The 12,689-nt window shown below is 36.9% G+C and overlaps 1 protein-coding gene across 1 annotated transcript; it reads right to left on the bottom strand.

The window, feature by feature from the left end:
• Positions 1-6,237: 6,237 nt before the first annotated feature.
• On the bottom strand, positions 6,238-11,277 carry LOC128654433 (keratin, type II cytoskeletal cochleal-like). Its single transcript, XM_053708340.1, has 9 exons — positions 10,746-11,277; positions 10,332-10,540; positions 10,191-10,251; positions 9,996-10,091; positions 9,710-9,874; positions 8,674-8,799; positions 8,106-8,326; positions 7,139-7,173; positions 6,238-7,043 (listed from the first exon to the last, which is right to left on the bottom strand). Exons 1-9 carry the CDS (start codon positions 11,208-11,210, stop codon positions 6,784-6,786), a joined length of 1,638 nt encoding a protein of 545 aa, XP_053564315.1. The 5' UTR covers positions 11,211-11,277; the 3' UTR covers positions 6,238-6,783.
• Positions 11,278-12,689: the final 1,412 nt, after the last annotated feature.

Here is a 12,689-nt window from a genome sequence, read left to right as displayed (position 1 = left end):
GTTGGTGAGTGGGCCTGGCACACACGCTGGCATGCAGGCAAATGTAATTCAATTGCACTAGCAGACTGATGATTCACAGTAAAAAAAGTGTTTATTTTAAATATTTACAATACTGTTATAACAAATATGATTGGTGGCACTAGTTGGCAAGTGAGCCTGGCACACACGCTGGCAGGCAGGCAACTTCAATTAGATGACACTAGCAGACTGATGTTCTACTGTTATAACAAATATGATTGGTGGCACTAGTTGGCAAGTGGGCCTGGCACACACACTGGGAGGCAGGCAACTGCAATTAGATTACACTAGCTGACTGATGTTTCACAGTCCAAAAAGTTTTTTTTTTAAATATTTACAATACTGTTATAACAAATATGATTGGTGGCACTAGTTGGCAAGTGGACCTGGCACACACGCTGGCAGGCAGACAACTGCAATTAAATTTCACTAGCAGATTGATGATTCACAGTCAAAAAAGTTTTTATTTTAAATATTTACAATACTGTTATAACAAATATGATTGGTGGCACTAGTTGGCAAGTGGGCCTGGCACACACGCTGGCAGTCAGGCAACTGCAATTAGATGACACTAGCATACTGATGTTTCACAGTCCAAAAAGGTTTTTTTAAAATATTTACACTACTGTTATAACAAATATGATTGGTGGCACTAGTTGGCAAGTGGGCCTGGCACACACGCTGGCAGGCAGGCAACTGCAATTCAATTGCACTAGCAGACTGATGTTTCACAGTCAAAAAAGTTTTTTTTTGTAAATATTTACACTACTGTTATAACAAATATGATTGGTGGCACTAGTTGGCAAGTGGGCCTGGCACACACGCTGGCAGGCAGGCAGGCAACTGCAATTAGATTACACTAGCTGACTGATGTTTCACATTCAAAAAAGTTTTATTTTTAAATATTTACACTACTGTTATAACAAATATGATTGGTGGCACAAGTTGGCAAGTGGGCCTGGCACACACGCTGGCAGGCAGGCAACTGCAATTCAATTGCGCTGTGGAATCTGTTGGCGCTTTATAAATAAAGAATAATAATAGGTGTTAGGACGCCGTTAGAAGAGGATGGATCCGCGCCGGCTGCTTCAAGATGGACCCGCTCCGCTCCGGATGGAAGAAGATAGAAGATGCTGCCTGGATGAAGACTTCCGACCTTCTGGAGGACCTCTTCTGGCCGGATAGGATGAAGACTTCCAACCCTCTCCTGGGTGGATCGGATGGTACCCAGCTGAAGACAAGGTAGGAAGATCTTCAGGAGCTTAGTGTTAGGTTTTTTAATGGGGGTTTGGGTGGGTTAGATTAGGGGTATGTGGGTGGTGGGTTGTAATGTTGGGGGGGTATTGTATGTTTTTTTACCGGCAAAAGAGCTGATTTCTTTGGGGCATACCCTGCAAAAAGCCCTTTTAAGGGCTGGTAAGGTAATAGAGCTGTTAACTTTTTATTTTAGATTAGGGTAGGGAATTTTTTTTATTTTGGGGGGCTTTGTTATTTTTTTAGGGGGCTTAGAATAGATGTAATTAGTTTAAAATTCTTGTAATCTTTTTTTTATTTTTTGCAATTTAGTGTTTGTTTTTTTTGTGCAATTTAGTTTAGTTGATTTAATTGTACGTAATTGTAGGTAGTTTAGTTAATTAATTTATTGATAGTGTTAGGTTTAATTGTAACTTAGGTTAGGATTTATTTTACAGGTAATTTTGTAATTATTTTAACTAGGTAGCTATTAAATAGTAAATAACTATTTAATAGCTATTGTACCTGGTTAAAATAAATACAAAGTTGCCTGGAAAATAAATATAAATCCTAAAATAGCTACAATGTAATTATTAGTTATATTGTAGCTATATTAGGGTTTATTTTACAGGTAAGTATCTAGCTTTAAATAGGATTAATTTTTTTTAATAAGATTTAATTTATTTCATTAGAATAAAATGATATTTAACTTAGGGGGTGTTAGAGTTAGGGTTTGACTTAGCTTTAGGGGTTAATACATATATTAGAGTAGCTGCAAGGTCCGTTTCGCAGATTAGGGGTTAATACTTGAAGTTAGGTGTCGCAGATGTTAGGGAGGGCAGATTAGGGGTTAATACTTGAAATTAGGTGTCGCAGATGTTAGGGAGGGCAGATTAGGGGTTAATAAAATTTATTATAGGGTTTGCGAGGCGGGAGTGAGGCGGTTTAGGGGTTAATACATTTATTATAGTGGCGGCGAGGTCCGGTCGGCAGATTAGGGGTTAATAAGTGTAGGTAAGGTAGCGGCGACGTTGGGGGGGGGGGGCAGATTAGGGGTTAATAAATATTATGTAGGTGTTGGCGATGTTAGGGGCAGCAGATTAGCGGTACATAGGGATAATGTAGGTGGCGGCGGTGTCCGGTCAGCAGATTAGGGGTTAAAATTTTTTATTATAGTGGCGGCGATGTGGGGGGGGCTGCGGTTTAGGGGTACATAGGTAGTTTATGGGTGTTAGTGTACTTTAGAGCACAGTAGTTAAGAGCTTTATAAACCGGCGTTAGCCCATAAAGCTCTTAACTCCTGACTTTTTTCTGCAGCTGCAGTCTTGTCGGTAGAGGGTCTACTGCTCACTACAGCCAAGACTCTAAATACCGGCGTTAGGAAGATCCCATTGAAAAGATAGGATACCCAATTGGCGTAAGGGGATCTGCGGTATGGAAAAGTCGCGGCTGGAAAGTGAGCGTTAGACCCTTTCCTGGCTGACTCTAAATACCAGCGGGCGGTACAAAGCAGCGTTAGGACCCCTTAATGCTGGTTTTGATGGCTAATGCAGAACTCTAAATCTAGGCGTATGTTTGTATGCCGTATATGAAAAAATTAATAAAAACTATGTTTAAAAAAAAAAAAAAAAAGAGGGGGAGAAAGACAGCAAAAGAGAGGGGGAGAGAGAGCAAAAGAAAGGGGGGAGAGAGAAAGCAAAAGTGGGGGGATAGAGAGAGCAAAAGAGAGTGAGAGAGACAGCAAAAGAGAGGTAGAGAGACAGCAAAAGAGAGGGGGAGAGAGAGCAAAAGAGAGTGAGAGAGAGAGAGCAAAAAAGAGGGGGGAGAGCGCAAAAGAGAGGGGATAGAGAGAGCAAAAGAGAGTGAGAGAGACAGCAAACGAGAGGTAGAGAGACAGCAAAAGAGAGGGGGAGAGAGAGCAAAAGAGAGGGGGAGAGAGCAAAAAATAGGGGGGAGAGAGCAAAAAATAGGGGGGAGAGCGCAAAAGAGAGGGGGAGAGAGAGTGCGAAAGAGTTGGAGAGAGAGCGCAAAAGAGATGGGGGAAGAGAGGGAGGAAAGTGAGAGCAAAAGAAAGGGGGAGAGAGAGAGCAAAAGAGAGGGAGGAGAGAGAGAGAGCAAAAGAGAGGGGGAGAGAGAGCAAAAGAGAGGGAGAGAGACAGCAAAAGAGAGGGGGAGAGAGAGCAAAAGAAAGGGGAGAGAAAGAGAGAGAGAGAGAGAGCAAAAGAGGGGGGATAGAGACAGCAAAATAGGGGGATAGAGAGAGGAATAAAAAGGGTTAGAGAAAGCAAAAGAGAGGGGGAGAGAGAACAAAATAAAGGAAGTAGAGAGAGCAAAAGAGGGGGGATAGAGAGAGAGCAAAAGGAGGGAGATAGACAGCAAAAGAGAGGAAGAGAAACAGCAATAGAGAGGGCAAAAGAAAAAGAGAGAGAGAGCAAAAGAGAGGGGGAGAGAGAGCAAAAGAGAGGGGGAGAGTGCAAAAGAGAGGGGGGAGAGAGAGAAAAAGAGAGGGGAGAGAGAGAGCAAAAGAGAGGGGAGAGAGAGAGAGAGCAAAAGAGAGGGGAGAGAGAGAGAGAGCAAAAGAGAGGGGGAGAGAGAGAACAAAAGAAAGGGGTTAGAGAGAGAACAAACAAGAGGGGAAGAGAGATTAAAAGAGAGGGGAGAGAGAGCAAAAGAGAGGGGGAGAGAGAGCAAAATAGAGAGAGGGGGAAAGAGAAAGCAAAAGAGAGGGGGGATAGAGAGAGAGCAAGGGGTGAGACAGCTGTACTGCAAAAAATGACCCGTGTACACGGGCTTTAGGACTAGTATATATATATTCCTGCTATAATTAGTTTTCTGTCTGTGTAAGCAGTGGTTCATTTTTTATTCAAGTAAATATCACTTACAAATTCTCACTAGAACTTTATGGAATGCTATGATCCTCTCTCAGTATCTTTAGTATGCTTTAAATGGAGAGTAAAATAAAAACTAAACTTTCATAAATTAGATAAAGCATGCAATTTTAAATAACTTTCAAATTGACTTCTATTATTTAAATGGCTTCTCTTGGAATTCTTTGTTGAAAAGCATACCTAGGTAGCCTCATGAGCAGCAATGCACTACTGGAAGCTAGCTGTTGATTGGTTGCTGTTCTTATATGACTCTTGTCAATGGCTCACTCAGAGGCATAACTAGAAACCACAGGGCCCAGGTGCAAGAATCTAAGAAGGGCCCCCCTCCCTCCAAAAAAGGTGAATTTGATACATATTTTTTTTTACATTTAACAAAGAAAAAATGTGAATCAGATTATATGTCTGCAAAAGGAGGTACCCTGTGCCCACAGTCTGTGAGATGGTCTGACAGACCCTTATTACTGTATATAGGGACACTGTTTAACCCACCAGTACTGTATATAGTGAGTTAGTGACACAGTCTGTAATCTGCCAGTGAGATGGCTGGCCTAACCCTAGCCGCCCCAGTACTTTATAAAGTGACCACAGTAGTCTGTGACATGGTCCAGACCCCCCCATATACTGTATATAGTGGTACTGTATAGTGGCACTGTTTACCCTCCGCCCCCCATGCTGTTGTAACAAGTACAACATGAATGTGTTTATATCCGAATTCGAATGTTAGAATGAATGTTATTGTAGAAATTCGATTTACATAATAGAATGTTGATAAGAACGAATATTCTTAAAAATTTGATTTTCGAATGTTATTTACAGTTTTAGATGTCACATTCGAATTCAAATGTCACATTCGAATTTGAATGTCACATTCGAATTCGAATATTACATTTATAAAACACAATTGTAGACTAGAAACACTATTTCGAATGTCACATTCTAATCGAATATCACATTTGAATCGAATGTCACATTCGAATCGAATGTCACATTTGAATCAAAGGTCACATTCGAATTCGAATAATTACATTTATAAAACACAGTATTAGACTAGAAATACTATTTTGAATTTAAATGTCACATTTGAATCGAATATCACATTTAAAACACATTATTAGACTAGAAATACTATTTCAAATTCGAATGGGACATTCAAATTCAAATGTAGCATTCAAATTTGAATATTACATTTATTAAACACAGCTGTAGACTAGAAATACTATTTCAAATTCGAATGTCACATTCGAATTCGAATATTACATTTCGAAATTGAATGAATACATAGCTAAACATTCTATTATTCGAACAAATATTTTCGAATTTTATTGAAAAATTTGAAAACAAAAATTTGAAAATAGAATGTTAGAATGTTATATAAACATTCGAAATTCAATTCGAACGAACGAATGTATCAAAATTCGCTTTAAATTTCGAATTTTTAGAAACATTTGCCCATCCCTAGTAACAAGGTCTGTAATTTGCTGGTTCCACAAACATACACACAGACACATACATGCAAAAATACACACACAGTCCCATACATACATACACACATACACATAAACACCAATGGGTAAAACAGAAACACTAACCCCTGTAGTCAGAGACAGAGACTGAAGTACTAGTGAGATACTATAGAGATACTAGTGAAGCATCACATCACACTCACATGATGTCAGTGCAGGCAGTGGCAGGTCAAAAAATTTTTTATTGAAAAGCTGCCCTCCCCCTCAGTTGCGACCTCTTCACCCCCTGTAGTTCCGCCCCTGGGCTCACCCAAAATGTTTAGCTAACTATCAGTAGCCAATTGCTGCTCCTTCAACAAGTGATACCAAGAGAATGAAACAAATTTGATAATAGAAGTCAATTGGAAAGTTGTTTAAAATGTTATGCTCTATCTGTCTTTATCTATGAAGCCCCTTTAAATATGTTAGCCATCAAAACAAATTTGTATCATATCCCATGGAAATAATGTGCATTCTATAAAAATTACATTCAGTTTTATTTTACTTTTTTTTTATCAAGTTATGATTGACGCATTTCTGGCTGACATAGTTTTATTACTATTAATATCTAGCTGCAGAAAAAATACCAACAACGGTTGAGGCATAGATAAATTGTAGTTTATTGAAGAAAAAAAGGAGAATTTAAACAGATATTTTACAATTGGAAAGAAGTGATTACATTGTTATGCAAGCAATACATTCCAAAATGTGTAAAAAGTATATTTTTTTTCATACGTTATTTTTTATTTTTATTGTTTGAAATATACTTTTCAAGAAAATTATCCAAATTGCAACACATTTCTTATATTATAGGTATATTTTAATGCACAGTAATTTGATATAACCTCTTAATTTTCCAATCTGAATATCCATTCGACTTCAGTGCAGACATAAAGAAAAGATGAAAATACCCACTCCAAATAGAAATTAGTGCAAATAATCTGAGCTATACACTACTGCTTGTACAGTGACAATATCAGCATCAAATTGTTAGGTAGGTGCATTAGGAAGACAGATTCTTTTTTTCTCTTTACAATTTGTTTCTGTTTCTGTCATAGAATATTTTCAGAAATTAAATGCAGAGATAAAACTGTCAATGTATACTCAGTAGTTTATGTTTCAGATTTGTCAGAATGGGGCATTCAGTACTTCTTTTGACTAGATGTTTTGGATGTGGAAGAAATGCTTATGCTACTCCCAGGACTACCGGCTGGGCCTGAGCTATAGTTTCCTCTGGAGACAAACCCACTGCCACCAGAGCTGAAGCCACTTCCACTGCTATATCGGGTACCGCCTACAACCCCAGTGCCAGAACTAAGGCCACCATCGTGGTAAAAGCCGCTTCCACTTCCTCCGGATCCAACGGTATTGTATGATCCTCCAACGCTGGAGCTTACCACAGCTGAGAGAAAAAAGAATTACAGGACTAAGTTTTTGACCAAAAAGAACCAGTTACAAACAGTGGTAAATATATCAATGTATTAAAATATAACTTACAGATGCTCACTGAGCCTGCTCCGTCCCCGCACAGTCTAGAAAAAGAACATTGTCTTTAGTCATAATTAAAAATAATACAAGCAAATAATATTCAAATAAATACATGAACAAGTGCTTTATTTTAAAGGTGCTGTTCATTTATAAAATAATATAAATGAATTGCTATCATATGAAAGGACATTAAACTAAAATTGTTGTATTATTTATTTTGCCTGCTTTTCTTGTAATTTTAAAATGTAATTTGTTCTACTCTCCCAAAGAGTCTGCATTACATACCATAAAATTCAGAGCCCTTACCATCCTTCTTGCTGCAAACTAATTCCTTGATATGTGGCCATTTATAACTAATACTTATTTGAGACAGCAAGAAATATTCAAGAGGTATGTACCTTGATTGTAAAATACTGCATACTTTTTCCTAACCAAAAACAATATATTTACGTAGATCTTTTGCAATGCAATGATTCACTTTTCAATGGAGTGATATTTGAATTAATAATGACTTTAATGTCCCTTTACATTTGTAAGCACTTCTTATCAAAAACATCAGCCTTATTTTACTACATTCATTGAGGCCTATTTAAGAAATGTCTTGCGGACCTGATCCGACAGTGCGGATCAGGTCCGCAAGACATTGCTGAATGCAGAGAGCAATACGCTATCCGCATTTAACATTGCACCAGCAGCTCACAAGAGCTGCTGGTGCAACGCCGCCCGCTGCAGGCTCGCGGCAGCAGGGGGTGTCAATCAACCCGATCGTACTCGATCGGGTTGAATTGTTGTGATTCCTGTCCGCCTGCTCAGAGCAGGCGAACAGGGTTATGGAGCAGCGGCCTTTGTGACCGCTGCTCCATAACTTTTGTTTCTGGGTAGTCTGAAGACTCGCCAGAAACACGGGCCGTCCAGCTCCTTTCAGAGCTTGATAGATAGGCCTCATTGACTTCTTAATAATGAATAGTGCGTTAACCTGCTCTCCTCTCCTTCTAGCAGTTTTCTGTAGGTAGCTATTTCAATATCCAGGGCCAACTTCACGTTCATCAGTTCCTGGTAGTCGCGCAACAGAGCAGCCATGTCCTGCTTGGCCTTCTGCAAGGCATCTTCCAAGTCAGTCAGTTTGTTTTTAGCATCTTTGACAGCCATTTCTCCACGGTCCTCAGCCTCTTTTATAGCAGATTCAAGTTTGTTACGCTGATTAGAGAAAAACATAGACACTAAGTATTTCCATTTTATTTAATGACCAAAACTCATTAGCCAAAGACATAGAACATGATAAGTGGTTAGTAGTATTTTTCTTGGTGTAGAATGCGTCTTTCTGTCATGTGTCTATTGCTGTCAGATTGAGCATTAGTAAGACCTATCTATCTGCTAATGATCAGTAGTAGGAAGCATCCAACATGCATATGGAAGAAGAAGATTTAAATATGTTTTTGTTACTTAAAAAAAAATCACATCTTAAACTGCTCTTTTTAAAGATGAAAGACCAATATCCTTTTTTACTTGTAAATATGTATATATGAGGTGTAAAATGATTTTACCTGTGCTTTCACATTCTCAATCTCTCCCTTAAATCTATGAATAAGACGGTTGAGGTCAGCAATCTCATTTTTGGTGTTTCGCAGGTCATCCCCGTGTCTTCCGGCAGTAAGCCGCAGCTCTTCATACTTAAGAAAAAGATGAAAGCACATAATTTATTAATAACATCAAATAATCTTAGCAGTGCTTACATACCATTACAATATGCAACACTTCAGATATTTATTATGAGCAAATATGGAAAATTATGGTTATAAATATAAAAAACTAAAATATTGTGTATATTTTACATTTTTAGCAAATACAGTATATTCTTACATTATATTCTTTTTCTTGAAAAACAGAATTGCATGTTTATGGAAAAAAATATATTAAAAAATTTCATGCAGTAGCTGAAGCGGTAGACCCATAGGGGTTAGTATATTTATATTATTTAGATTTTTGCAAAGTAATTTATACTGCATTACATAATCAACTAGTTCATAATCATTATCTTCAACTAGGATAGCTAAGTAGATAGAACATTGGCAGAGTAATTTAAGTAATTAGGTAGATGTATAGGCTGGGTACCATAAGTAGTAACGTTTCTAGTGATTCTATGAGTATATATACTGAAAGTATGACATTCCTTAAAAGAAAGATCTAAAGTCTAAAGTTCAAAACCTATAAATTAGGAAATAAATACTGAAAGATTAAAATACAGAATTGTATGTATTTTACTAATAACATAAGTACATGAAATTGTCTTGGGAATTATAATTTCAGAAGATATACAAAATGGAATTATGTTAAAACAAACAAAACAAACAGTGGGATGCTTGGTTGAATAAGGAATAAAAGGTATATATATATATATATATATATATATATATATATATATATATATATTGAAACATATTATCTCTAGAACCCAATAACTGAAAACAAATTACAGGAAAGGAGGAAAAATATAAATAAGTTTATACTAGAGTTATGTTTTTAACTACACATAATTAAACATTACATTATTTTTCGTGTCTCTCAGAGAAATTGACTTACTTTACTTTGGTACCAGGATTCAGCTTCCGCTCGGCTCCTGTTAGCAATTTCTTCATACTGACATTTCACCTCAGAAATGATACTGTCCAGATTTAAGTCTCTGTTGTTGTCCATAGAAACCACAACTGAGGTGTCTGAGATTTGAGCCTGGAGCTGACATATTTCCTGTAAATAAAATTAGGGAAATAATAGTTTAGAATTGTGTCAGTTGTCAAACAAATAATCTTTCCATCCAGAATAACCATTGTTTCAATAAAAAACATTATAAATATATTTTTCTATTTACCGCCTCAAAGAGATTTTGCAAGAAGTTGATCTCATTTGTCAAAGTGTCCACCTTAGCTTGAAGTTCAGTCTTATTCATAAAAGCAGCATCAACATCCTACAAAGTGTTTAAAAGTAGAACAGAGCTATATATTGTATATAATTTTGTATTATTTTGCTTACGTTTTCACACAAATATATTTCTCAATCACTATACCTTCTTCAGTACAACAAATTCATTTTCTGCACTTGTGCGTTTATTGATTTCATCTTCATACCTAAAATAAGATGTCAGTGTGATTCAGTCAGTTTGATACATATTGTAATATGAAAGCAATGTATAGCATTCATTTCTTACTTTCTCTTGAATTCCTCTACTGCATCTTCTACGGATTTCCTGTCTCCCTCAAGACGTGCTTTCTCAGATACTAAGCTATCAAGCTGTCTCCTTAAGTTGCTGATGAAAGCTTCAAATATAGGTTCGACATGACTTCTAGCAGTTTTTTGTTGTTGTAGTAAATCCCATTTAGTCTCAAGCATCTTATTTTGCTGCTCTAAAAATCGGACCTAAAAAGGAAATATGCAGATAATGTAAAAACCTGTTTTGCTTTTCTTTTTTCAGAAATTACAGGATGAAAGCATATAATAAATAAATTATTTAAATAGCAGACTTTCAATAAGAATATGAAAAAAATCACAAACCAGTAAAATTGAAAGCTTAGTACATTAATTTTTTTTCTCAAAGATGATAGGACCACTAAGATTATCTTACCTTGTCAATAAAAGTGGCAAATTTATTATTAAGACCCTTAATCTGATCCTTCTCATCTTTCCTCACTCTTTCGATATTTGAGTCAATCTCCAAATTCAGTGGTGCAAGGAGACTTTTGTTAACAGTGACTGCTGTAATACCTCCAGGAGGGCAAACTGATCCATAGACACCTCCACCAATGCCATAACCAATTCCAGATCCAAAACCAGATCCAAGACCAGACCCAGAACCATAACCGAAACCATATCCACCTTGACCCAACTGATGGCTTCCAACAGAAATCCTACTTCCTCTTGATCCAACATTGTAAGCACTTCTGCTGCTATAGGATGGTTGCAGCCTTGCACCTGAGCCTACTCCTCTTCTTGAAGCCGAAGAACTGACAGTGAACCTGCTCACATTCTTGGGTAAGCATACTGAAGATGAGCTGAAGGTTTTGCCTGAGCGAATGGTTTGTTGAGACATGGTGTGCTTAAAAAATTCAAGCCAATTTTGAGGAAAAATCAATGATGGAGCAGACAACAGAGCAACCTCAGTTATGTCCCTGTGAATTTAAAATCAGCCAACTGCTACTTTTATATTTAGGCAAATGGGTTTGGCTGTCTTGTAGCCTAAAAAAAGACCCTATCATTGTTTTTTTATGAGCCTAAAATGCTGGCAGTGCAGTTAATTCTTCCTGCATTCACAGAAACTGAAACAGCTACACACCTTCAAAATTACAAAAGATAAGCATTTACTGGTATTTCCCATCTATAAAACATCATTTTTAATGCAGTTTATGAGGAATAATTAAAATCACAACTTAAATATTTCATCATTCTAGCAATGTTAAATTACAGGTGTTGACTTACTTTATTATTTTTCAAACTTTCTGTTTGCCTTGCATAATTTAACTTATAATTTACTTCATTAAACAGTCTATATAAAATGTATGGATGTATAAATATAGGGGTTAACTGCTTGAAACTGTACAGCTGTCTGTAAGTGTTCAGGGCTGTGGGTTCACAGTGACTTAGGATGTGTACCCTGTCCAGTCTGAGAGTGTGGTCTATTTCTGTGTTTTGTATGTACTTAGGGAAATTACAAATGCCTGTGTCACCCTGGGTGGTTCACAGTTTGTTTGTTTGAAAGAATATATTGTGTGGCTGCTTGTTTAGGGTCCCAGAAGGGGAGAGACCTTGATGTGGTCCTGGGCTCATACCACTTGGTGCCAAATGCAACTGACTCTCCTGTTTTTTGCTTTTAAATATTATTGTGTGCCTGCTAGCAAGCACCAGGTTTTCTTTGTGTTGTGTTGATATTTTTTGTAAGTTTCCCATTGAGCCTGTCACCCAGGCTACTGAAAGGGTTAACTGTCTGAGTTGCAGGGAACTTTACAGCTGTCTGTAAGTGTTCAGTGCTGTCGGGTAACAGTGACTTAGGATGTATACCCTGTCCAGTTTGAGAGTACGGTCCATGTCTGTGTTTTGTGTGTGTGTGTGTATATACAGTATATATATATATATATATATATATATATATATATATATACATACATATATACATATGTATATATATATATTTATATATATGCTCATTTGAATATATGCGGTTCTAATGTTTATCAGATTACCAATCAAGAATCTAGGGGGATATTTTTAAGTAGTAAAAATAATCAGGTACCAGCTAATGATTATGATTTACTTCTAAACACAGTTTTTCCTACCTTATGAGTTTATTATTTGCCTTGACATGATATATGAACTTGACAGTTACTGTATTCACATTCATCAAGCAGTTGTTTTGAAGGTTGCATAACTATATGTGTGTTCAAAATAACAGCACCACCCTATTTTAAGTGCTTTTATTTAAAGATAAAAATTTTTTTGGTGTTATTTATATAAAACTGCTACCTAATAGGCTTACAGTTCAATGTATTAAGTAACGTAAGCAACGAGGCAGGTT

The sequence above is a fragment of the Bombina bombina genome, chromosome 3 (assembly GCF_027579735.1).
Source record: "Bombina bombina isolate aBomBom1 chromosome 3, aBomBom1.pri, whole genome shotgun sequence".
NCBI lineage: Eukaryota > Metazoa > Chordata > Amphibia > Anura > Bombinatoridae > Bombina > Bombina bombina.
The sequence above is the reverse complement of the archived record's forward strand: the minus strand, read 5'-3'. Positions and strand labels throughout refer to the sequence as shown.